The sequence below is a fragment of the Schistocerca americana genome, chromosome 1 (assembly GCF_021461395.2).
Source record: "Schistocerca americana isolate TAMUIC-IGC-003095 chromosome 1, iqSchAmer2.1, whole genome shotgun sequence".
In the NCBI taxonomy this organism is placed as follows: Eukaryota; Metazoa; Arthropoda; class Insecta; order Orthoptera; family Acrididae; genus Schistocerca; species Schistocerca americana.
In genome coordinates, this window is record NC_060119.1 from 594,727,604 (window position 1) to 594,754,846 (window position 27,243).

A 27,243-nucleotide genomic window follows, 5' to 3' on the forward strand; every position below is an offset into this window, starting at 1 on the left:
GGGGAGTGCTTTAAAAGAGAGGTTGAGAACATTGTACTGTTGTGACTGATCCTTGTGATTGAGTTGTTATTGGTCTGAGATGCGGTGGTGAAAGCTGGGGGACGTTAAGGAAGTGTGCCAAGCTCGGTTTGTAGGGGAGCGAAGGTTGGTGGTGTGGCTGTTTAGAGAGCTGCAGAGGGGCAGGAAGGGAAACACCACTGTTGGGGCAGTTTACAAGACAGTGTGATAGCTTCCTGAGGTAAAGTTTGGCATGCTGTTGCAGTTTGAAGTTGGCTTGTTGGATGGATACCATTCAGGGAAACAAGAGGGACAGATAACTGCAGGATTTTGTAGAAGGAGAGAGTTCTGGTGGAGTGGAAATTGGCAGATGAGGCAAATACATCATATATTAGCAGGGAAGTGGAAAAGGTTGTTGTCTTTGAAACTGTAAAACTGGCTGGTGTAGAGCAGGATTACATCCAGAAACAGCACCTTTCAACGTTAGGCCTTTGGGAGTAACTCCAAGGGAAAAGCAAGTTTCAAGAAACAGAATGCAGGACATTAGTTTCGACAGTGCAAAAGCATGTTTTTGAAAGGAATCGATGTAATATGTGACAGATTTCATCACGGCAACGGAGGAGGGTTTGGAATGTTAGGGACTATGGGAGTGGCAAAAAAGAGAATCAGAAGGTGGAAAAAGATAGAAAAACTTAAAAAAAAAAACAACAACAAAAAAACAGGGAAAATGACTAGGAAAGTCAGAAAAATTCATACAAATAAATCATGAGAATTTACAACGGTTAACAAGAGGTAACGAGTGGGCGAGAATTTCTCATCAGAAAAGTGGCCTATAGGATATGAATAAATGATTGGAAAAGAAAAAAATTGTTAGTGAAAGTTGTGAAAACAGACAAAATTTTAAAAATCTGGCAAAAAGAAAGAGGAATTCATTGGAGAAAATACAATCTATTGTGTCTGGCAAATAAAGTAATGTAGGAAACGAGTAAAAGTTGATCAGAGTGGTTTGGAAAAAAAACTAAGGCCAAAAACATGAAAGAATTTCATGTAAGCAAGGTAAATGGAGAGTGGGAAAGAAAACAGCTGTCAAATTTGCAAATAAATTTGTGAGAGAGAATTGGGAGAAGGTCCTGCAGAGTAGTGAACCATAAATAAATCATTATATGCAAATTTGTAAATAACAATGGAATTGTTATACGCAAATTTGTAAATAACAATGGACTCATCCATGTGCACGTAAATCAGTACTAGAAAAGATGCAGAGTGTAATAAAACTGGTTATGGTGAGATAAATGTACTAATAGATCTTGTATCATATGAAACGACTGATACCATATTGGAAACATAAAGATCAAATACCAACTACTACCTAGCTAAGCGAAAATGTTTAACTGCAACATTTCTACACACTTAATGTAATTACAAGATTATGGACTTCTCAAAAAAGATAAACAATTAGTTATATTTTATTATGAAATGTATGTCCCATAATATGATTCTGCATAAATAGATCGATATATGATAATTTCTTTGCTACATGTTGTTAGAGGTAAATCTTTGTTTTTTGTGTAGTAGGTTGTACGTGTTAAAAGTGTGAGGATGGAGTACAAGTTGTGTGCGTTATACTGAATTGTATTGTAAAGTGAAATGACTGAAAATATGTGTGTTATTAACCAGAAAGTCCACCAGTGCTTACATGATTTCATTTGAAGCAACCCAATCATCTCTAAACGATCATAAAAAATTAAACCAAAGAAAGGAAATGGATAATGAGCCTTCAACTCACAACAAAGAAAAGTAACAAAAAAGATGGATATTATTAATAAAACTAGTTATTTAAATTCAATCGGCATTATCTCTCATTGCAGTGTATCAGTGTCTCAGTGTAGCAAGCACTGAAAATGTGACCAGCCACCCAAATCAGTAATTTACTTCAAAAATGAATGACTCAAGTTTGGGCAACAACAGGGCGCTGGTGGTCAGAAGAGGCAAAATGTTGGTTAATCTAGGTGGTACAGATAAATAAATGAGTGGACTGACACATAAGGTATAAAAGAGATGACAGTTTGAACAAGACAGATGACAACAAAGACTGACAGTAGGGATACATAAGAAGGAACGATGGCCACACAAGCTAATATATCAATGAAAATAATCAATTTCTGAAAATATAATGCAATTGCATAGATAAAAAATCTACTCACCAATTGGCAGTGGGAGATCTGCAAGCTTTTGGACCCAGTGGCTCTTTCTTCTGGCAGAAAGGTTGAAGCAGAAGGAAGAGCGATGAAGGATAAGGACTGGCGGGGTTTACGAAAAAGAGGTAGCATTCAGAAACATTGCATGGAACTCAGAGTTCAAAGTAGACTTACCAAATGGGATGAGAAGGAAAGACCAATATTAGGATTGCCAAGAGATAAAATAATAACTATCTTTAACAGTTTCACTAATGATTGTGGACTTGTGTGCACAACAATTAATTCATTCTAAGAATCATCTAGCTGAAGTCTGAGAGCATAAATCAATGAAATCTTGAATAAATTCATCAGCTGCAATAACACTGATCCCCAATTATCTACATTCAAAATAGTGAGTGGACTTTTCAGTCTCTCACTTATGACTTTAGGAAAATGTACAAGACCTGGCTCAAAACAAGAGACTGCTTCAGTAATCATACAAAGTAAGGGTATTATGAAATCAGTTCGGCATCTTTTCTAAATTTTAAAGTCATAAGATTGGTGACTTTTTTGTTATTTTATTAATTCTTTGATAGCGTTTTAACAACAAATCTGAAGTGTATTTGACTGTACAGAAGCAAATTGCTTTTATCAATCAAGTGTATACTTGATAAGAAATCAGCAAACTCCAATACAACTGCTTTGATATACCTTCACATTATATTTTGAATAGGAGTCACTAATGAGTTATTCGGAAATAGTGCCACAGGAGTATTAGTTTGATAGTCTTGTAGGAATGGTTATGATTCTTGCTAATGACTGAAAGAATGCTAATTTCACTGGCAGAAAAGGATCTGAAAGAGCTCCTCTTACAATTTTGTAGCTAGTCTTTTTTATCACACTATAAATCCTCCACCATTTTTTAAGGATTCCAAATAATTTCAACAGCATGAGCAGTAACACTTTTGTTTTTTACCCAATGGACTCTCAGATTTTTTTAGGATAAACATTTGATCCTGAATACTCTGTTAATTGAAGGCGATAAGTTGGTATGTCTTTAAACAGGCAGTAAATTGGCCTTAAAAACTGAACAATGTTCCAATTAGTGGCTTCAATTCCATAAAGGCACCATGCATGATATGAAAACTGCAACTGCTCATATCAAGATACATTGGATCACCGATTTATGATTAACATTTGGTACAGCTAGTGAGATTTTTGAAATTTTATTAAGGCATATAAAAGGAAGAACGATTTCCTTGAATGACAGAAGAAGATCAGAAGCCCACTTACGGCGAAGGAGAGTATATGTTAAGAATTTTGCACAAACTTCGATTTTTTCATTGATCCAAAATCATATATTTACATGCATTCGAGTTTCCTGACAAACTTTATTGAGTGATTCACCAAATCCTATAGCAAAATGATTACAAGAAGTAACAGATTCCCTCAGTCTATCTTTGTAATAAGGAGCAGTCCCATAATGAACTGAGTGCACAATTTTAGTTCACTGCAGTTCCATCCTTCTAGCTATTTCACTACTGTCAAAGATTTTTTAAATAATTAAATTTCTTTTCCAGCTGAGTGCATAGACTTGTGAGTTATCAGTGTCTGAATACACTAAACTATTTCTGCAAAGTTTACTACTTCTTTGAGAAGAAAGCAGCTGACAGTATTTTATGATTCCCAAATGTGCGGTTCATTTTCTTGATTTATGACTGAATGAGAAACTGTTAATTTTTCTTTTAATTGTCTCAATACTAGTATGTTGTATGTGAGATAAAAAAAACTTTGAAGAGGAGTGGCACTTTTGTAGATTTTAACTTTGCTAACATATTTTTGTCCTCTAACTTTTACTTCGTCCGCAGCTCGTGGTCTCGCGGTAGCCTTCTCGCTTCTCGAGCATGGGGTCCCAACTTCGATTCCCAGCAGGGTCAGGGATTTTCACCTGCCCTGAGATGACTGAGTAGTGTTGTGTCATCTTCTTCTTCTTCATCATCATTCATCCCCATTACAGTCCGCCCCCGGTAGCTGAGTGGTCAGCCCGACAGAACGTCAATCCTAAGGGCCCTGGTTCAATTCCCGGCTGTGTTGGAGATTTCTCCACTCAGGGACTGGGTGTTGTGTTGTCCTAATCATCATCATTTCATCCCCATCAATGCCCAAGTCACCAAAGTGGCGTCAAATTGAAAGACTTGCCCCAGCCGAACAGTCTACCTGACAGGAGGCCCTAGCCACACAACATTTACATTTTTTATCCCCATTACAGTAGGAGGGAGGTAACGGCAAACCACCTCCACTAGGACCTTGCCTAGTATGGTGGTGTGGATCTCCCACATCATTCCCTTACACTCTGTCAAGAGACATGGGACTGCATTTCTATTTTTTCAAACTTTCACTGCAAATATTGCAGAAACATAAAGCGCTACTGATGTGTGGTTTTCACAAAATGGTCTCGTAGTCAGAGGCTCATATTGCTAGCCAATAAACAGATTGTAATAATGCTAAGAAAGTGTATTTTTTTGTTCAAACATACAATTTTTTTAATGGAACAATTCCTATTGTCATTAAGAAACAAAGTAGGGCAAATTAGAATGTTAGTGGTGTTTGTTGCAGGATTCTAGTGCTAGTCAATTACAAGACATTGTATTTTGAATTATACCATATTTTGAAAAGTTCCCACACCAAAACTTAATACACTACCTGTGGCAGCACACACTAAAGGAAAACACAAGTGCATACACTAGTAATGTGTATTCCGATCAGTTCAAACTGACCATCGGCAAAGGCAATGCACGCTTCCAGTCTGGTATGGAATGACTGATGCATATTTGCTAGTATTTCAGCAGAGATGTCCGAGCAGGCTGCACAATACGTCGTTGCATATCATCGAGTGTGATTGATACATCTTGTAGAAAGCATCTTTCAGCTTTCCCTATAGAAAAAAAGTCTACAGGCATCAATTCTGGGGAAAGGGCCAGCCAAGTTACAGGTCCTCAGTGTCCAGTCCAACAATTTGGAAACAATTCGTGAAGATATGCTGTAGTACTTTGTGCACTTTGGGCTGGACAGCCATCATGTTGGTACCACACGTCCCTTCAGTCAGGAGAGGAATGTCTTCTAGCATTTATGGAAGATGGTCTATTAGGAGGCTGCGATACTTGCATGTGTTCAGTGCACCATCTGTGAAATACGGGCCTATGAGCTGATTCTTCACTATCCCACACTAAACGTTTACACTCCATGGATGCTGATGGCATTGTCAACAGACCAACCATGTTCCACAGCACGCGTTTGCACTCCATACATGCTGATGATCCATCTGGTAAAGCCAATGGGGATTGTCAATAGACAAATAATACGTGTTTCAGCAGTATAACAGGCCATGATTGGCACGAGTGGCTTCATCACTAAACAGGACACATGATGTATCTGGAGTATCCTATATTAATGCCCATGTACAGAAGTTAACACAATCCTCACAACTGTTCCCATGCAGCTCTTGATGAAGAGACATTTGATGGGGATGTTACCTACGTTGATGAAAAATGCGTAGGACATTTGCCTGTTTCATCCTCATGTGATTGCATGGGAGCTAACAAGTGGATCAACTGCAATGGTAGCAAGAACATTAATTTCCCCCTCTTCTGTCATCAATTGTCTTGAAGCATAGTGCCGTATACCGATCCTGCCTTGGAGGCGGTTAAGTGGGAGATGTGTCTCAGAGCTGGATAGTGACAGATGGTGACGCGAGACTGGACGCGCACGTAGTTTATGTATCAGTTGATAGAGGACAATATTGAATAGGGGACTGATTTAGTTTCGATTGGCCCACTAGAGTGCACTAAAGTAATAGAATGTTTTTCATAAACTGTTCTAGTATTTTCATAAAGTGTTATAATGTCTTTTTGGGTATGTAAAATGTTATAAATGTGTTTTAGCAGTATGAATGATGCGTGAGTGAGGTTTAAGGTTAATATAAAGATAATTGTTTAACAAGTTATGTAGTGGGATTTTGTGTAGGAACATTTCGAAGAGGTATGGATGTGGACAAAGGGGATTTTAGTAGTATAGATTTGTAAAGTAAGTTTATGGTAAACGGAAAGTTAATTCAGGTATAAATAACAATAGTAAATAACTTTATGCATAAACAAAACTTCAGCATATTAAATAATTACGTTGGTAAAAAGTGCAGTCTTTAGGTTTACTATTTTGCGATTGGTTATTGATGAAAAGTGCGGACTGACGCGGGAGAATATTGTTTTGCTATTGGCTGTTGAGTAAACTGACCAATGGTAAAGCAATATTCTTCGCGCGCCTTTCTCTGCTGGTAGAGAAGACTGGGAGTATTCTAGAAAGGAGTCGGAGCCTAGCCATGAAACAGTTTGGACGTGTGTAGCAGTAGTTCCAATGGAAATGATAAGTTGCCGGATCTAGCAGTGTTTCATACATCGAAAGTGTTGTAAAGTGACGGCATAATTACTCCGATGGGTGTGTAGAAATTTTGGAATTTTTAAGTGAATTTTGTGATGAGAAAAAGATATAAATTCCACTTGGCATATCGAGCAGGTCGGTGGCTAAAAACTGTGACTGCATTAGGTACCAACAGACTTTATATTTGTCGATCATTCTCAATCAAAAACAATCCATATTTTTGTAGCTATTACGTTTTCGGGAAATGCAACACTATAAACTTGCTAATGTGAGTGAAAGGGATTGTGAGTGAAGGGGATTGTGAGTGACCGTGTTAAGACTAGAATGGGCTTGGCAGTGATACTTGTTCACCTAAGTTTCAGAATGTTTTAATTAAGGACAAAATTTCCAACCTTTCATTTCGTGTGAAAACTTTCTCCCGAAATGTAGATTAGTGACTTTAATTGCAGCCTGGTTCACGTCAAAGTACAGTAGGTTTCGCTCAGCTTCCCTACTGATGATCTGCTGGGACAATGTTCACAGGTAGGTGCAGGTTCGTCGTTCAAGGGACGGAAGGAAACGCGTTGCCGCAGTCTCCTGTTACACTGTCTACATATTACACTACCATGGTTGGTTGGTTGGTTTGGGGAAGGAGACCAGACAGCGTGGTCATCGGTCTCATCGGATTAGGGAAGGATGGGGAAGGAAGGCGGCTGTGCCCTTTCAGAGGAAACATCCCGGCATTTGCCTGCAGTGATTTAGGGAAATCACGGAAAACCTAAATCAGGATGGCCGGACATGGGATTGAACCGTCGTCCTCCCGAATGCGAGTCCAGTGTCCAGCCACTGCGCCACCCCGCTCGGTACACTACCATGTTGATGTAACTAGTTGAAGATGTATCTAAAAAGAAAGATGATGAAACTTACCAAACAAAAGCGCTGGCAGGTCGATAGACACACAAACAAACACAAACATACACACAAAATTCTAGCTTTCGCAACCAATGGTTGCCTCGTCAGGAAAGAGGGAAGGAGAAGGAAAGACAAAAGGATATGGGTTTTAAGGGAGAGGGTAAGGAGTCACTCCAATCCCGGGAGCGGAAAGACTTACCTTAGGGGGAAAAAAGGACAGGTATACACTCGCACACACACACATATCCATCCACACATACACAGACACAAGCAGACATTTGTAAAGGCAAAGAGTTTGGGCAGAGATGTCAGTCGGGGCAGATGTACAGAGGCAAAGATGAAGTTGAAAGACAGGTGAGGTATGAGCGGCGGCAAATTGAAATTAGAAATTAGCGGAGATTGAGGCCTGGCGGATAGCGAGAAGAAAGGATATGCTGAAGGGCAAGTTCCCATCTCCGGAGTTCTGACAGGTTGGTGTTAGTGGGAAGTATCCAGATAACCCGGACGGTGTAACACTGTGCCAAGATGTGCTGGCCGTGCACCAAGGCATGTTTAGCCACAGGGTGATCCTCATTACCAACAAACACTGTCTGCCTGTGTCCATTCATGCGAATGGACAGTTTGTTGCTGGTCATTCCCACATAGAACGCTTCACAGTGTAGGCAGGTCAGTTGGTAAATCACGTGGGTGCTTTCACACGTGGCTCTGCCTTTGATCGTGTACACCTTCCGGGTTACAGGACTGGAATAGGTGGTGGTGGGAGGGTGCATGGGACAGGTTTTACACCGGGGGCGGTTACAGGGGTAGGAGCCAGAGGGTAGGGAAGGTGGTTTGGGGATTTCATAGGGATGAACTAAGAGGTTGCGAAGGTTAGGTGGACGGCGGAAAGACACTCTTGGTGGAGTGGGGAGGATTTCATGAAGGATGGATCTCATTTCAGGGCAGGATTTGAGGAAGTCGTATCCCTGCTGGAGAGCCACATTCAGAATCTGATCCAGTCCCGGAAAGTATCCCGTCACAAGTGGGGCACTTTTGGGGTTCTTCTGTGGAAGGTTCCGGGTTTGAGGAGATGAGGATGTGGCTCTGGTTATTTGCTTCTGTACCAGGTCGGGAGGGTAGTTACGGGATGCAAAAGCTGTTTTCAGGTTGTTGGTGTAATGGTTCAAGGATTCCGGACTGGAGCAGATTCGTTTGCCACGAAGACCAAGGCTGTATGGAAGGGACCGTTTGATGTGGAATGGGTGGCAGCTGTCATAATGGAGGTACTGTTGCTTGTTGGTGGGTTTAATGTGGACGGACGTGTGAAGCTGGCCATTGGACAGGTGGAGGTCAACGTCAAGGAAAGTGGCATGGGATTTGGAGTAGGACCAGGTGAATCTGATGGAACCAAAGGAGTTAAGGTTGGAGAGGAAATTCTGGAGTTCTTCTTCACTGTGAGTCCAGATCACGAAAATGTCATCAATAAATCTGTACCAAACTTCGGGTTGGCAGGCCTGGGTAACCAGGAAGGCTTCCTCTAAGCGACCCATGAATAGGTTGGCATACGAGGGGGCCATCCTGGTACCCATGGCTGTTCCCTTTAATTGTTGGTATGTCTGGCCTTCAAAAGTGAAGAAGTTGTGGGTCAGGATGAAGCTGGCTAAGGTAATGAGGAAAGAGGTTTTAGGTAGGGCGGCAGGTGATCGGCGTGAAAGGAAGTGCTCCATCGCAGCGAGGCCCTGGACATGCGGAATATTTGTGTATAAGGAAGTGGCATCAATGGTTACAAGGATGGTTTCCGGGGGTAACAGACTGGGTAGGGATTCCAGGCGTTTGAGAAAGTGGTTGGTGTCTTTGATGAAGGATGGGAGACTGCATGTAATGGGTTGAAGGTGTTGATCTACGTAGGCAGAGATGCGTTCGGTGGGGGCTTGGTAACCAGCTACAATGGGACGGCCGGGATGATTGGGTTTGTGAATTTTGGGAAGAAGGTAGAAGGTAGGGGTGCGGGGTGTTGGTGGGGTCAGGAGGTTGATGGAGTCGGGTGAAAGGTTTTGTAGGGGGCCTAAGGTTCTGAGGATTCCTTGAAGCTCCGCCTGGACATCAGGAATGGGATTGCCTTGGCAAACTTTGTAAGTAGTGTTGTCTGAAAGCTGACGCTGTCCCTCAGCCACATACTCCCGACGATCAAGTACCACAGTTGTGGAACCCTTGTCCGCCGGAAGAATGACGATGGATCGGTCAGCCTTCAGATCACGGATAGCCTGGGCTTCAGCAGTGGTGATGTTGGGAGTAGGATTAAGGTTTTTTAAGAAGGATTGAGAGGCAAGGCTGGAAGTCAGAAATTCCTGGAAGGTTAGGAGAGGGTGATTTTGAGGAAGAGGAGGTGGGTCCCGCTGTGACGGAGGACGGAACTGTTCCAGGCATGGTTCAATTTGGATAGTGTCTTGGGGAATTGGATCATTAGGAGTAGGATTAGGATCATTTTTCTTCGTGGCAAAGTGATATTTCCAGCAGAGAGTACGGGTGTAGGACAGTAAATCTTTGACGAGGGCTGTTTGGTTAAATCTGGGAGTGGGGCTGAAGGTGAGGCCTTTGGATAGGACAGAGGTTTCGGATTGGGAGAGAGGTTTGGAGGAAAGGTTAACTACTGAATTGGGGTGTTGTGGTTCCAGATTGCGTTGATTGGAATTTTGAGGTTTTGGAGGGAGTGGAGCTGGAAGTGGGAGATTGAGTAGATGGGAGAGACTGGGTTTGTGTGCAATGAGAGGAGGTTGAGGTTTGCTGGAAAGGTTGTGAAGGGTGAGTGAGTTGCCTTTCCGGAGGTGGGAAACCAGGAGATTGGATAGTTTTTTAAGGTGGAGGGTGGCATGCTGTTCTAATTTGCGGTTGGCCTGTAGGAGGATGCTCTGAACAACAGGTGTGGATGTGGGAGAGGAAAGATTGAGGAATTATGACAGCTGCCACCCATTCCACATCAAACGGTCCCTTCCCTACAGCCTTGGTCTTCGTGGCAAACGAATCTGCTCCAGTCCGGAATCCTTGAACCATTACACCAACAACCTGAAAACAGCTTTTGCATCCCGTAACTACCCTCCCGACCTGGTACAGAAGCAAATAACCAGAGCCACATCCTCATCTCCTCAAACCCGGAACCTTCCACAGAAGAACCCCAAAAGTGCCCCACTTGTGACGGGATACTTTCCGGGACTGGATCAGATTCTGAATGTGGCTCTCCAGCAGGGATACGACTTCCTCAAATCCTGCCCTGAAATGAGATCCATCCTTCATGAAATCCTCCCCACTCCACCAAGAGTGTCTTTCCGCCGTCCACCTAACCTTCGCAACCTCTTAGTTCATCCCTATGAAATCCCCAAACCACCTTCCCTACCCTCTGGCTCCTACCCCTGTAACCGCCCCCGGTGTAAAACCTGTCCCATGCACCCTCCCACCACCACCTATTCCAGTCCTGTAACCCGGAAGGTGTACACGATCAAAGGCAGAGCCACGTGTGAAAGCACCCACGTGATTTACCAACTGACCTGCCTACACTGTGAAGCGTTCTATGTGGGAATGACCAGCAACAAACTGTCCATTCGCATGAATGGACACAGGCAGACAGTGTTTGTTGGTAATGAGGATCACCCTGTGGCTAAACATGCCTTGGTGCACGGCCAGCACATCTTGGCACAGTGTTACACCGTCCGGGTTATCTGGATACTTCCCACTAACACCAACCTGTCAGAACTCCGGAGATGGGAACTTGCCCTTCAGCATATCCTTTCTTCTCGCTATCCGCCAGGCCTCAATCTCCGCTAATTTCTAATTTCAATTTGCCGCCGCTCATACCTCACCTGTCTTTCAACTTCATCTTTGCCTCTGTACATCTGCCCCGACTGACATCTCTGCCCAAACTCTTTGCCTTTACAAATGCCTGCTTGTGTCTGTGTATGTGTGGATGGATATGTGTGCGTGTGCGAGTGTATACCTGTCCTTTTTTCCCCCTAAGGTAAGTCTTTCCGCTCCCGGGATTGGAATGACTCCTTACCCTCTCCCTTAAAACCCATATCCTTTTGTCTTTCCTTCTCCTTCCCTCTTTCCTGACGAGGCAACCATTGGTTGCGAAAGCTAGAATTTTGTGTGTATGTTTGTGTTTGTTTGTGTGTCTATCGACCTGCCAGCGCTTTTGTTTGGTAAGTTTCATCATCTTTCTTTTTAGATATATTTTTCCCACGTGGAATGTTTCCCTCTATTATATTCATATCATTAACTAGTTGAAGAGGTTGATAAATAATTACTGGGATGATAGATGTCTATTGGGACATCTTGCCACACACACTGTACAAGAATGAACTGCATTTTTCGTACACTCTCCATACCCCAAGAGCGTGTCAGCTTTTCCTGCATTGTTAAAAAAATACACTTTCTAAGTATTATTATTACAATCAGTTTATTGGCTAACAACATAAGCCCCTGACTACAAATCCACTCTGTGAAAACTGCACATCGAAATCACCACTTCCAATGCCATTTCCACATCTAAAAGCAGTCTCGGTACACTTCTTGCTGGATCACGCGAAGCGCCATCTCCAAATTTTCTTTTATCTCATCTATCATTGCAACTCTCAAGGTTTTCAACTTTGGAAGTAAAAAAAAATCCACAGGGATTAGGTCTGAAGGATAAAGCCTAGTGATTTTGTTTTTTGTGCAATAATCATGCACCAACAGGGTTGAATGTGCGGGTGCATTAACGTGATAAAGAACGGTACCTGTATCAGTTGGAGAACACTGCTACATATACACAGTATGTTCCACGACTCAAAGTTTCCACAGTTTATACCACAGAACAAAATCAAAAATACCGTTCTCAACAATTATGATATTATCCCAAACAATGATGCACAGCAAGCTTCCAGATGTAGTCCATACATTGCATGCTACATTGTAAAGATCATACTGTCATAAAGTAACACTTCTCTGCGGTAATTAAAAAATAAATAAAAAAAGATATTGGGTATTTGCAAAATAATAATAGATTGCCATGATGCTAAAATACTGCATTTACCATTTAGTTATTAAATCAAAACAAAAAAATAGTATGCTAACTGTTATACACTGTCTTCCATAAATGTATGAAACAGTCCCCACATACTTTTCGCCTTGTAAGTAGTACTGGTATCTATGATGTTACAACAGAGTATATTTTGCTCCTTACAAACCACAGGTTTCTAGAACTTTTAAAGTTCAGAAATGTCTTTGCTCTGGCAGGGGCATTGTCTTGCTATTTATAGTCACCACTGTCCAAATGCTTCTGGTGGTCAGAGGCAAGTGTGTGTGTGTGTGTGTGTGTGTGTGTGTGTATGTGTGTGTGTGTGTATGTGTGTGTGTGTATGTGTGTGTGTGTCTAGTAGTTTATAAGGAACAGTCAAATGCTGCCTTACCATGCATAAACTGTCTGAAGAATTTGCTAAGATTTGATTACAAGTTGAATGAATTAAGATGGTTTGTAGACAGTATTTTATGACACGGTTTATTTGCAGAGTGGTGGGTAGAATCATTTATGAAATTTGTGGGTGAAACAACATGGTTTTTGGTTGTAATTTCCATAGACAGAACATACTGACATTTGTACATAAATGAAAAGGAAATCAGTTAGGCTTGTGTTTTGTGTTTTATACTTTTGATGTCCAAGTATAAGAATGTTGTCAGTAAAATAATAAACACCAGTAAATAGTGTTGTGAAAGCTCAGCTCAGTGACGAGGAAGACAATGACAGTTCAGGATTTAAAGAATCTGTTATATGAAACTAATGGTGAAATCTAGTGCAAGTAAAACTTCAATGCCACAAATACAAAAGCAAGAAGAGCTACAGAAGACCTCACTTAGTAGCAAAACCTCCAAGTATCAGTCAGTTGGATACAGCAGCACGTTTCAATGCTATAAAAGAAAGAACAAAAGAATCTAAGGAAAATCGAGAAAGCACAAAAGGAAAGTCAAGAGGAAACTGCAACGGAAGTAAATGACTGACAGGAAACAGCCAAGCTAGAATGTTAACTGTTTAAAAAAAGTCAAGAGAAGTTAATTGTAGATTTTTGAGATAAGCAGGACAAGGTAATTGTGGAACTTATGGAAGCAGAAGTGCAATACACTGCCAAACGGGGAAAGGTCACTGATGTGAAAAAGACACGTAATAAGGATTTAAGTATGGTAGAAAAAGACATGGAAAAAGCATGCCGAAAGGTTTGTACAGAGAGAAGTAATGGAAGTACATTTGAAAGGGCAGGAAGAAGTAGTTATATGGTTAAAAGATGACAAGAAGAGTAGATACCCTACACATAGTAGTAAAAAATATAAAACAGAATACTGACTGTCGTGCTAAGCAAACAATTAACAAGAGGATGAGGAATGAATTGCAGTGTGTTGCAAGTCATATCAAAATCAGGGTGAAAGGAGACCCACAAGTGGAATCTGGTAACTAGCTGCAAATCCAGTAAAATTAATCCAAGAGGCAAACTACATTCAATTGTGCATACAAGGTCTGTTCAAAATATTCCAGAACTTTGTCCACAAAATTTTTCTATGCTTACCTTCGAAATACTCCTCTCCACAACTGATACACCATTTCCAATACTGTTTCCTCTTCTGGAAGTAGTCTTGGTACATCTCTCGCTGGATCATGCATAGCACCGTCTGTGAATTTTCTTTTATCTCGTCTATCATTGCAAATCTTAGTCCTTACAACAGGGTTTTCAACTTTGGAAATAAAAAAATGTCCACAGAGATCAGATCTGAAGAATAAGAAGACGAGAAAGCATAGTGATTTTGTTTCTACTGCAATAGTCATGCACAAACAGAGTTGAATGTGTGGGTGCATTATCATGAAACAAGAGTCATGAATTTTCCTGCCACATTTCAGGCTGTTTCCTTCTCACATTTTCTCACAGGCATCGCAACACATCCCAATTATACCATAACAGTTTGTTCCTGTGAGACGGATTCACAATGAACTAATCCTTCAAAATTAAAGAAAACTATCAGCATGGCTTTGACATCTGACCTGACCTGACAAGCTTTTTTTGGTCTTTGAGAACTTTTCCCGGCCCATTGTGATGACTGAACCTTGGACTCAACATCACAATCATAGACCATGTATCATCAACAGTTATGATTCTCTTAAGGAACATCTTGTTCTCATTTGTGCAATCCAAAAGTTCTTCACAGATTCGAGGCGAAGGTCTTTCTGGGCTTGACTTCTGAGCCAAGGGACGAACTTGGTGGCAACATGATGCATTCCAAGATGCTGTGTACAGATTTCATGACTTGATCCAACTGAAATGATACATTCTTTTGCAATCTTTCAGACACTCAGTCTTCGATTGGCACACACAATTCCGTTTCCACTCCTTACATGAGCATTGTCGGTAGTCGTCAAAGGGCTTCCTGAATAAGTGTCATCTTTAACTTCCATCTGGCCATTTTTCAACTATGTGAACCATTCAAAACACTAAGCACTCATCACTGTAGTCTTCCTGTAACATTTGATGTTTCTCTGCAAAGATTTTCTTGAGTATCACACAAAATTTAATGCAGACACATTTCTCCTCTAACAATGCCATCTCAAAATTCATAAACTGTGTGATAGAACGTTCTACTCGATACAGCACTCAACAATAACTAACAGACATACAACAATGAAACTTCTGGCAGTTACACATTAAACACAAACCTGTGCAGGTATGCAAACTAAATTTTGCTCCAACACACCAATGGCGCAAAATCACAACGTTCCAGAATTTTTTGGACAGACCTCATACATGCAATTTCTGCAGTTTACTGTCAGAAATTGAAAAGTAGATGGCCAAAACTGCTTGCATTGTAAATGAGATGAAGACGAGGCTTATAATTCGGGAACATGCTTAGAAAAAAAAAAAAAAAAAAAAAAAATTGTGGTTCGCGGTGTTCGAGACAATGTTCCTGGCAAAATATGGATCTCAAAGCAAAGAAGACAAGATTTTAAATTCAATTTGCAACCACCCATACAACCAGAGGTATGACTGAACATACTCTGAATTTTTGGAAAAGGGATCAGAGAGAGATCAGCATTTGGAAGCACCATATGGGAAATGTCACATGGTATGCTGGGTGCTGCAATGGCTGCCATGTGAAGTTTGTAGGCATCTGTTTGGCACAAAAATTGAAACTGAAGAGCAGATATGACAAGTATCTCCACCAACTGGAAGAGAGGAGAGGTGAGAGGAAACACTGGTGAAGGAAGCAAAAGCAGACATGATTACCACCACGAATGTGAGTGAGATGATTAAATGATTACTGCTCACTTAATTACAGACAGTGACACAGGAGGAATCGAATGACAGGGCAGTGTGCAGTTAAGGTCAATCGTATGCATGCAGACCTGCACGAAGCGGAACAGGCAGAGCCGAAATGGTGTGTGTGTGTGTGTGTGTGTGTGTGTGTGTGTGTGTGTGTGTGTGTGTGTGTATATATATATATATATATATATATATATAAAAAAACATTGATGAAGTTGACAATGATGCAACCGACCACAATTGGGCCAGCAAGAAGACTGAGTGTCACCCACAAAATAAAAGAACTCAAATGTTTATGAACAGTGGTTTGTCTAGTGTTCCATACGGTTTATGTAGTACACTGTATGTGAGCAGCAATGTAGACAACCAGTTTTGCAAACAGTGGAACTAGTACAACATCAACCAAAAATGCAGGCGTTTTACACACTGCGCACATTTTGATTTACGGTTACGAGTATAGATGCTGAGCCACACTATTGTTTATATGTCACAGAACAGAGATCTGGCACCACAGTCCTGTGCTACCCCTCACCTCGTTCACTGCCAAGGACAGCCAAAGAAGTGGAGGCTGCAAAGGAGGGGAGCTGTGCACCAGCTCTGTTTACGGTCCCTCTCTCCTGGGAGTTAGGAGGTCACTGACCACCCAAGCAGCTGACAGACCGAGCACGCCAGCAGCTTGCTGCCACAATGAGATAATCAGTGCTTCAACATGCAAACAGGCACACCATCCCAGGCATTCTCAGCAGTAGTAAACAACAAAAATCAGCTACAAGATGTGTGGCAAAGTTAAGATGTTGATTATGCGTGTGTTTGTGAGGATTTTTTTTTTAGTTCTTATGTTTTTCAACTTTTTCTGCTACAAATACTTTACACTAGCTAATTTATTTGAACTAAGGTCACACTGTATACATTTACGACACTGTTTACCCTTGAGGTATAATTATTTTCACTTTTCGCACTTTTCGCGCGCGCGCGTGTGTGTGTGTGTGTGTGTGTGTGTGTGTGTGTCTACATCTACATCTACATTTATACTCCACAAGCCACCCAACAGTGTGTGGCGGAGGCCACTTTACATGCCACTGTCATTACCTCCCTTTTCTGTTCGAGTCGCGTATGGTTCGCAGGAAGAACGACTGTCTGAAAGCCTCCGTGCGCGCTCGAATCTCTCTAATTTTACATTCGTGATCTCCTTGGGAGGTATAAGTAGGTGGAAGCAATATATTCGATACCTCATCCAGAAACACACCCTCTTGAAACCTGGCGAGCAAGCTACACCGCGATGCAGAGCGCCTCTCTTGCAGAGTCTGCCACTTGAGTTTGCTAAACATCTCCGTAACGCTATCACGGTTACCAAATAACCCTGTGACAAAACGCGCCCCTCTTCTTTGGATCTTCTCTATCTCCTCCGTCAACCTGATATGGTACAGATCCCACACTGATGAGCAATACTCAAGTATAGGTCGAACGAGTGTTTTGTAAGTCACCTCCTTTGTTGATGGACTACATTTTCTAAGGACTCGACCAATGAATCCCAACCTGGTACCCACCTTATCAACAATTAATTTTATATGATCATTCCACTTCAAATCGTTCCGCACGCATACTCCCAGATACTTTACAGAAGTAACTGCTACCAGTGTTTCTTCCGCTATCATATAATCATACAATAAAGGATCCTGCTTTCTATGTATTCGCAATACATTACATTTGTCTATGTTAAGGGTCAGTTGCCACTCCCTGCACCAAGGGCTTATCCGCTGCAGATCTTCCTGCATTTCGCTACAATTTTCTAATGCTGCAACTTCTCTGTATACTACAGCATCATCCGCGAAAAGCTGCATGGAACTTCCGACACTATCTACTAGGTCATTTATATATATTGTGAAAAGCAATGGTCCCATAACACTCCCCTGTGGCACGCCAGAGGTTACCTTAACGTCTGTAGACGTCTCTCCATTGATAACAACATGCTGTGTTCTGTTTGCTAAAAACTCTTCAATCCAGCCACACAGGTGGTCTAATATTCCATAGGCTCTTACTTTGTTTATCAGGTGACAGTGCAGAACTGTATCGAACGTCTTCCGGAAGTCAAGGAAAATAGCATCTACCTGGGAGCCTGTATCTAATATTTTCTGGGTCTCATGAACAGATAAAGCGAGTTGGGTCTCACACGATCGCTGTTTCCAGAATCCATGTTGATTCCTACAGAGTAGATTCTGGGTTTCCAAAAAGACATGATACACGAGCAAAAAACATGTTCTAATATTCTACAACAGATCGACGTCAGAGATATAGGTCTATAGTTTTGCACATCTGCTCGACGACCCTTCTTGAAGACTGACTGGGACTACCTGTGCTCTTTTCCAATCATTTGAAACCTTGCATTCCTCTAGAGACTTGATGTACACGGTTGTTAGAAGGGGGGCAAGTTCTTTTACATACTCTGTGTAGAATCGAATTGGTATCCCAACAGGTCCAGTGGACATTCCTCTGTTGAGTGATTTCAGTTGCTTTTCTATTCTTTGGACACTGATTTCGGTGTCAGCCATTTTTTCATTTGCGCGAGGATTTAGAGAAGGAACTGCAGTGCAGTCTTCCTCTGTGAAGCAGCTTTGGAAAAAGGTGTTTAGTATTTCAGCTTTGCGCGTGTCATCCTCTGTTTCAGTGCCATCATCATCCCGGAGTGTCTGGATGTGCTGTTTCGAGCCACTTACTGATTTCAAGTAAGACCAGAACTTCCTAGGATTTTCTGTCAAGTCGGTACATAGAATTTTACTTTTGAATTCACTGAACGCTTCACGCATAGCCCTCCTTACGCTAACTTTGACATTGTTTAGCTTCTGTTTGTCTGAGAGGTTTTGGTTGCGTTGAAACCTGGAGTGAAGCTCTCTTTGCTTTCGCAGTAGTTCCCTAACTTTGTTGTTGAACCACGGTGGGTTTTTCCCGTCCCTCACAGCTTTACTCGGCACGTACCTGTCTAAAACGGATTTTACAATTGCCTTAAACTTTTTCCATAAACACTCAACATTGTCAGTGTCGGAACAGAAATTTTCATTTTGATCTGTTAGGTAGTCTGAAATCTGCCTCCTATTACTCTTCCTAAACAGATCAACCTTCCTCCCTTTTTTTTTATAATCCTATTTATTTCCATATTCAGGGATGCTGCATTGGCCTTATGATCACTGTTTCCCTGTTCTGTGCTTACAGAGTCAAAAAGTTTGGGTCTGTTTGTTATCAGTAGGTCCAAGATGTTATCTCCACGAGTCAGTTCTCTGTTTAATTGCTCGAGGTAATTTTTGGATAGTGTACTCAGTATAATGTCACTTGATGCTCTGTCCCTACCACCCGTCCTAAACATCTGAGTTTCCCAGTCTATATCTGGTAAATTGAAATCTCCACCTAAGACTATAACATGCTGAGAAAATTTATGTGAAATGTATTCCAAATTTTCTCTCAGTTGTTCTGCCATTAATGCTGCTGAGTCGCGAGGTCGGTAAAAGGAGCCAACTATTAACCTAGCTCAGTGGTTGAGTGTAACCTCCACCCATAATAATTCACAGGAACTATCCACTTCTATTTCACTACAGGATAAACTACTACTAACAGCGACAAACACGCCACCGCTGGTTGCATGCACTCTATCCTTTCTAAACACCGTCTGTGCCTTTGTAAAAATTTTGGCTGAATTTATCTCTGGCTTCAGCCAGCTTTCTGTACCTGCAACGATTTCAGCTTCGGTGCTTTCTATCAGCACTTGAAGTTCTGGTACTTTACCAATGCAGCTTCGACAGTTTACAATTACAATACCGATTACTGCTTGGTCCCCGCATGTCCTGACTTTGCCCCGCACCCTTTGAGGCTGTTGCCCTTTCTGTACTTGCCCGAGGCCATCTAACCTAAAAAACCGCCCACTCCATGCCACACAACCCCTGCTACCCGTGTAGCCAATTGCTGTGTGTAGTGGACTCCTGACCTATCCAGCGGAACCCGAAACCCCACCACCCTATGGCGCAAGTCGAGGAATCTGCAGCCCACACGGTCGCAGAACCGTCAAAGCCTCTGATTCAGACCCTCCACTCGGCTCTGTACCAAAGGTCCGCAGTCAGTCCTGTCAACGATGCTTTCATCCCGCTAGCAAGACTGGCAGTCTTCACCAAATCAGATAGCTGCCAGAAGCCAGAGAGTATTTCCTTCGATCCATAGTGACACACATCATTGGTGCCGACATGAGCGACCACCTGCAGGTGGGTGCACCCTGTACCCTTCATGGCATCCGGAAGGACCCTTTCCACATCTGGAATGACTCCCCCCGGTATGCACACGGAGTGCACATTGGTTTTCTTCCCCTCTCTTGCTGCCATAGTCCTAAGGGGCCCCATTACGCGCCTGATGTTGGAGCTCCCAACTACCAGTAAGCCCATCCTCTGCGACTGCCTGGATCTTGCAGACTGAAGGGGAACCTCTGGAACAGGACAAGCAGCCATCTCCGGCCGAAGATCAGTATCAGCCAGAGACAGAGCCTGAAACCGGTTCGTCAGACAAACTGGAGAGGCCTTCCGTTCAGCCCTCCGTAATGTCTTTCGCCCCCTGCCACACCTCGAGATGACCTCCCACTCTTCCACAGGTGAGGGATCAGCCTCAATGTGGGCAGTATCCCTGGCAGCCACAGTCGTAGTATGATCGGGGGATGCGTGGGACGAACTGGCCGTGCCCGACAAACCCCCATCCGGACCCCCACAGTGATGCCCATTGGCAACAGCCTCAAGCTGCGTGACCGAAGCCGACACTGCCTGAAGCTGGGAGCGAAGGGATGCCAACTCAGCCTGCATCCGAACACAGCAGTTGCAGTCCCTATCCATGCTAAAAACTGTTGTGCAAAGAACGTCTGAATTAATCTACAGAGAGCACAAACAAATCGACACAAAATTTAAACGGTTATTAAAATACAAGATTGCCTAGTAAATGCAGTAATGCTGCTACTTGTGCACTGCTGACACACTGCTTGGCGGCAGAAGGAGACTACGCGATTTTACACTATTCAGGTACTAAAACGCGATGCTACAACTCTCAAATACTATAATACGCCCGAAATTTATGAATTAAACAATGCAAGTACCAAAAACACGCAAAGAAATTAAGAATTAAACTATGTAACAAATGAGTGAGCTAGGAGTATATGACTTTCTGCTGGCAGCTGCTTATCCAACGGCGGCAGGGAGCACACTGGCTGTGACCAACCGACACTGGCCGTTCAAAACAAAAACAGAAGACAGACGACTATGCGAATTTACACTATTCAGGTACTAAAACGCGATGCTACAACTCTCAAATACTATACTACGCCCGAAATTTATGAATTAAACAATGCAAGTACCAATAACACGCAAAGAAATTAAGAATTAAACTACGTAACAAATGAGTCAGCTAGGAGTATACGACTTTCTGCTGGCAGCTGCTTATCCAACGGCGGCAGGGAGCACACTGTGTGAGTGTGAGTGTGTGTGTGTGTGTGTGTGTGTGTGTGTGTGTATGCAAAAGGTCAGTGAAACAAAGTAAAACGTTCTTCTCCATGGTTAGAAGCATGGCAGATAGTAAAGTATTTTTCTGTTTTGTTTTTCTAGTTTTCCTATATTGGTATAACCATGGTAAACTGATCTCATTTTCCACCTGAAAATTTATGCTCTATTTTTTATATAGGCTTACGGTGTTTGACAACCTTAAGCAAACAGTTGATAACTAATTAGCTTTCGAGTTTGATGAAAATGTATGTTTCCTCTGCTTGCTTCAATGTAGAACGCCGTCCATAAGGTGGATCCGTTGTATCATATGTATGTTCTCCCATGACAGAATGTGCTATGAATCAATGACAGACCCATTCATTACTCAGTGCTACTCAGAGACATACAGTACAATACAATAGAGCAGTACCACTACAGTTTCGCAGAACTCACTAACATGCACCTTGTCTATGGGGAAGTATATTACAATGCTCTCACTGCTGAAAGTCTGTACAGTGAACAATTTCCTAACAGGCATCATCCGTCACGATGAGTGTTTATTTCTCTTGATCGACGAATGCGAAAGACTGGTTCATTGGAAAGAAGAAACGAAGGACCTCACAACACGAGGACCACTTGCAGATCCGATTCTCAAAAGGAGGTGCTGGAATGTGTTGCAGCAGACCCCACTACAAGTACTCATCATTTTGCACATGAAATGGGAGCTGCACATACTAGCGTGTGGCAAGTACTCCACAAACAACTATTACACCTATACCACCCAAGGCGACTCAATGCAACGCTTGTGACTGACTTTGCACCAAGGTTCACACTGTGTCAGTGGTTGCTCTAAGAAGGGATTGATTGACAATTTTCCTGCAACTCATGCTGTTTTATGACGACGCCTGATTTGATCATGATGGTATTTCGAGCAGCAAGAACAGCCACGTGTGGGATGAGGAAAACCCTTACACTGTAATAGAATCACACCATAAAGTACGTTTTGCTGTGAATATCTGGGCCAGCATTGTAGGTGACAATCTCATTGGGCCAAATTTTCTACTTGGCTGTCTAAATGGCCACCTGTACTTCGTGGTGCAAAGAGATCTACTTGAGTTGTAGCAGAACGTACCCTTGGCTGTTCGTGAGAGGCTGTGGATACAATACAATGGAGCACTGCCTCACTTCAGTGTGAAGTCTGCAACAATCTCAATGCTGTATTTCTTGGTTGCTGGATTGGAGAGGAGGTTCTATTCCACAGCCTGTGAGGTCATCTGACCCGAATCCTCTTGATTATTTTCATGGGGATATCTAATGACACTTGAGTATGAGATCCCAGTGAATATGGAGATGGAATTAGTTGCCAGAATTGTAGCTGCCTGTGATGTGATTCAAAACACACCAGGGATATTTGTCAGGGAGCATCAGAATCTTGTTCACTGATGTCATGCTTCCATTGAGGTTGATGTCTATCAGTTTCATCACATTTTGTAAGATACAGTACAAACGGTATGCTCATTGTGTCAATGATAGTAACTGCAGTTAAATGTAACTAATGTAAATTAAAAGTACACAGTAATGTGATTTTATTCCTATTAGTTCCTTAAACTGGCTTTGCCGACCCCAGTTTCCCTACATCAAATTCTCTACATCATGTTAAATTTTTGCTCACTCTTACGGAGGCACCTACATAATTGTCATGAAAGTATAGATTCTGTTTGGATATCCTGACCAATGCTTATGTATAGGGCACATTTGAAGCACAGTAATTGTTTAGTTTTGGAAATATGTTCAAAGTAGTTATAATTCATACTCCTTAACAATATCAGAAATTATCTTTGGCAATACTGAATGTTAAGAAAAGTGTGGACGAGTTTAGCCACTGTTATGGAATGTGTTACATGCCTAAAGGTCAACGAAACAAAGTAATATGATCTGTCCTGTTGTTATTTTAAAGTGACATTTTTCCATTTTATAACTAAGAAACTTTGATACTCACAAAGTATAAGAGAGACAGTTAAGTTCATTTAGTATTGAAGCATACTCCCTCCGTAAAGTCCCCATATTCGAATCCAACAGACGCAAAACTAATAAATGAAATATGATGACGAGCTTTGTAGTCTTAATAGTTGGTACCAACTTTCAACTATAATAATAATAATAATAATAATAATAAATAACAATAATAATAATAATAATAATAATAATAATGCCATGTTGCTCAAAGGCCTTGTGCAAGTCTTTGAACTGAACACCACTTTGGCAACTAACCTACTCCATTGATCCTGTAGAAGAAAGAAAACTTGCAGTTTAAAAGTGGAATCTGAAAAATGTGTAGCTTTCATTAGGAGCAAACCTCACTGAAAGGTGAAGGCTCAGTTAAAGGCAAACTGAAATATTCCATACCCCACCCAGAATCTGAGCCCATGACCTTTCAGTTTTCAGACACAGTCTTTACCACTAGACCAATATGCCTGACAATTATCAGAAGAATTTATGGAGCACCCCCATCCTTGTTCTTGTTTAAAAAAAGAAGGGGAGCGATAAAGATAAAGAAGAAGTAGAAGAAGAGCTTAAATGGTTTACATTTAGTGTGTCATACTCTTCTACTGGGCACCAACAAACAACTGTTATTTGTTGTTAAATCCTCCTGTTGCTACCTCCTTTCAATAATCAGCACACAGTGCCAAATAACAGTTTGGCATACTATGGAAAAGCTACTTAATCATTGTTTACAAGCAATGAACCGAGTAAACTAATTTAAAACCTCATTTTGGAAGTAGAAAATGTTAATGCACTCAATGTATATTACAAAACAGGGGAACACATTTAGGTAGTACACATTCCAGACATAAAACAAAACTTGTTTACTGTCTTCACTCATCAAAATACATAAGATTATATGCAGTTATTAAACTTACTTGTGACAGAGGATCTTCTTCACATTTCATTCTCATCATAGTATGGAAATCAGCTGCTGCTCTATCCCACAACTGTTCAGTTAAAATGTCCAAAAACTCATTTACAACACTGGGCATTTCAACAATGCTAGCTTTAAGGGCCCTAGAACACAAAACAACAGTGGTTTTTAAAAATCAATTAAATAAAATGATTACTTTTCATCTAAATTCGTCACAAAACATGTAAAAGTTTATATATATACATATAGTAACTTACCAAACGAGGAACGGCTGGCAGATAGACAAAATAAAAAACATACAAACACACACACAAATTTCAAGCTTTCGCAACCCAATGTCGCTTCATCAGGAAAGAGAGAAGGAGAGGGAAAGACGAAAGGATGTGGGTTTTAAGGGAGAGGGTAAGGAGTCATTCCAGTCCTGGGAGCAGAAAGACTTACCTTAGGGGGAAAAAAGGACAGGTATACACTCGCGCACACACACACACATACCCATCCGCACATATACAGACACAGGCAGATATGTCTGCCTGTGTCTGTATAGGTGCGAATGGATATGTGCGTGTGCGTGTGCGTGTGCGTGCACGTGCAAGCGCGAGAGAGAGTATACCTGTCCTTTTTTCCCCCCTAAGGTAAGTCTTTCTGCTCCCGGGGCTGGAATGACTCCTTACCCTCTCCCATAAAACCCACATCCTTTCGTCTTTCCTTCTCCTTCCTTCTTTCCTGATGAAGCAACCTTGGGTTGCGAAAGATTGAAATTTTTGTGTGTATTTGTGTTTTTTTAATTGTATCTATCTACCAGCGCTTTCTCGTTCGGTAAGTTACAGCATCTTTGCTTTTTATATATGTTTTTCCCACGTGGAATGTTTCCCTTTCACTGCAAAGGTATTGATGTCTGTTGAGTAATTTTTTTTTCTTTTCACGCACTTCTCATGTTTTATATACATGTATGGCCATGTTCTAATGATTTATATTTTCCTAAGTTTTAGAAGACTTGTCAAGAAGACAGATTAATCTGTTGAAACCTGTTATGCACAATCAAATATTTCAGCTGACAACTGAATACAGTTTTGGAAAAAAAAATTAAAGACTTCTCCAACTGTCATCAAGTGACAACAGTTATTGGGGCAATTGGCAATATTGTATTCAGAATGAAGTTTCTTCCACATATATGTCATTCCAGCATAACCAATTCTGAAGAATCTGGTTATACAACAATGGTGTGCAATGGAAGGAAGTGTTCAAAGGCTTTTCAAAGGCTTTTCTTCTTCTTCTTCTTCTTCTTCTTCTTCTTCTTCTTTAATCAATGCTGCCATTCCTCCAATGTGTTAATGGTTGGTAATCAACAGGAGAATTGCAAGTGAGGATTTCCACTCAGCTGCTGATTTTCTGTTTATGCAATGATGAGACTGAAGAAAAAGCATGTCTAGGATAGTTTCAGAGTTAAGCCATCAGTCTGAGTAATATTAACTCTTTGTTTCTTTGTGATAGCCCTCTTTGGTATTTCCTACTTTGGCATTTGCTAATTCTATCAAAGTTTTTATCATTCTTGGAAAGAGACATGTAGGATCATCATGTCTGACACTGTAGCTTCCAAAGCCCTTATCACATTTTAAGGCTTTTGACGCTGTTGCCGGTTTTTCCATTTTTTTTTCTTTTTTTTCCGATTTTGGCCGTCTAGGGACCGCGTTAAACAACTATTTTTCAATGTACATTTCTCCTATTGCGCTCCTCCTCTTTTCTCTTCTGCCAATATGTCTTCATCCTCTCTCTGTGCTGCTCCCTTCGGTCTTCTGTCCACACTGTTCCTCCAGTTCTTCTCTTCTTCACTTCAAATCCTTCAAAATGTTGAATTTTGTCTCTCATTAAGTCTCTGTTGGTTATATCATCTTCTCCTATACCCATCTCCTCTAAGTCTGCTTTGACTTCTTTGAACCAGGTAATTTGGGTTCTGGGGTTCTTGTCAAAAAACATGAATATTTTCTTTGTCAGCCTTTCATCATTCATTCTTTTCAAATGGGCGTAAAAGCTTACTCTTCTCTTCCTCATAGTATCTCCCACTTTCTCAATTTTGTCATACACTTCTCTATTACTTCTAAGCTTCCAAGTCCCATTCTCAAACCTCGGCCCAAGTACTCTTCTAATGATTTTTCGCTCCTTTTTTGCTATAGCTTCCATTTCCTTGTTAGTGTTCATTGCTAAACATTCAGATGCATACAGACACTCTGGCTTAATCACAGTGTTGTAGTGCCTTATTTTTGCGTTAACTGATACTGACTTCTTGTTGTACACATTCTTTGTTAGCTGGAATGCCATTTCCATTTTTCTTGTTCTTGTTTTATTCCCTTCTTTATCTGAAGCATTGGGCTGGATGATTTCCCCTAAATATTTGAAATTAGAAACCTTCTTTATCTGGCCATACTTTGTAATCATATTGTTCGGTGCCTCTTTTACATTGGTTAGGTACTCTGTCTTTTCAAAGGAGATTTTCAGTCCTGCTTTTTCTGCTGTTTCATTCAGAATATTGATCTGTTTGACTGCTTCTTCCAAACTTCCTGCCAGAATCGCTAAGTCATCAGCAAAAGCGAGGCAATCTACTTCTAATCCATCCTTTATTCTTCCTAATCTGATTTTTTGTATTCCTTCTTCAGTCGTTTTCTTCCTCCACTCTCTAATAACTTTTTCTAACACACAGTTGAATAGGGTAGATGACAACCCATCTCCTTGTCTTAATCCTGTTCTGATTTTGAATGGTCTGGATACCTCACCACGGAACTTTACTTTTGCATAGGTATCCGTAAGTGTTTCTTTGACGATTGCGACTGTTTTCTTGTCTGCTCCAAACTCCCTAAGGATGTTAACCAAGGTTGTTCTGTCAACGGAGTCGTACGCCTTCTTGAAGTCAACAAACGTGATAAAGATGTCTTTTCCTCTTAATCGTCTATATTTAATAATTAAATTCAAGTTTAAAATTTGCTCCACACAAGATCTTCCCTTCCTAAAGCCTGCTTGGTATT

The 27,243-nt window shown here is 41.4% G+C and overlaps 1 protein-coding gene across 3 annotated transcripts in view; it reads right to left on the reverse strand.

Moving 5' to 3' along the window:
- LOC124606818 (mitochondrial intermediate peptidase) overlaps positions 1 to 27,243 on the reverse strand; it is a 135,168-nt gene that overhangs the window by 34,650 nt on the left and 73,275 nt on the right. For all 3 annotated transcript variants that reach the window (XM_047138887.1, XM_047138895.1, XM_047138904.1), the window contains exon 6: positions 24,228 to 24,369. In XM_047138887.1, coding sequence (XP_046994843.1) covers positions 24,228 to 24,369 — 142 coding nt within the window. The remainder of the gene's footprint in view (positions 1 to 24,227; positions 24,370 to 27,243) is intronic.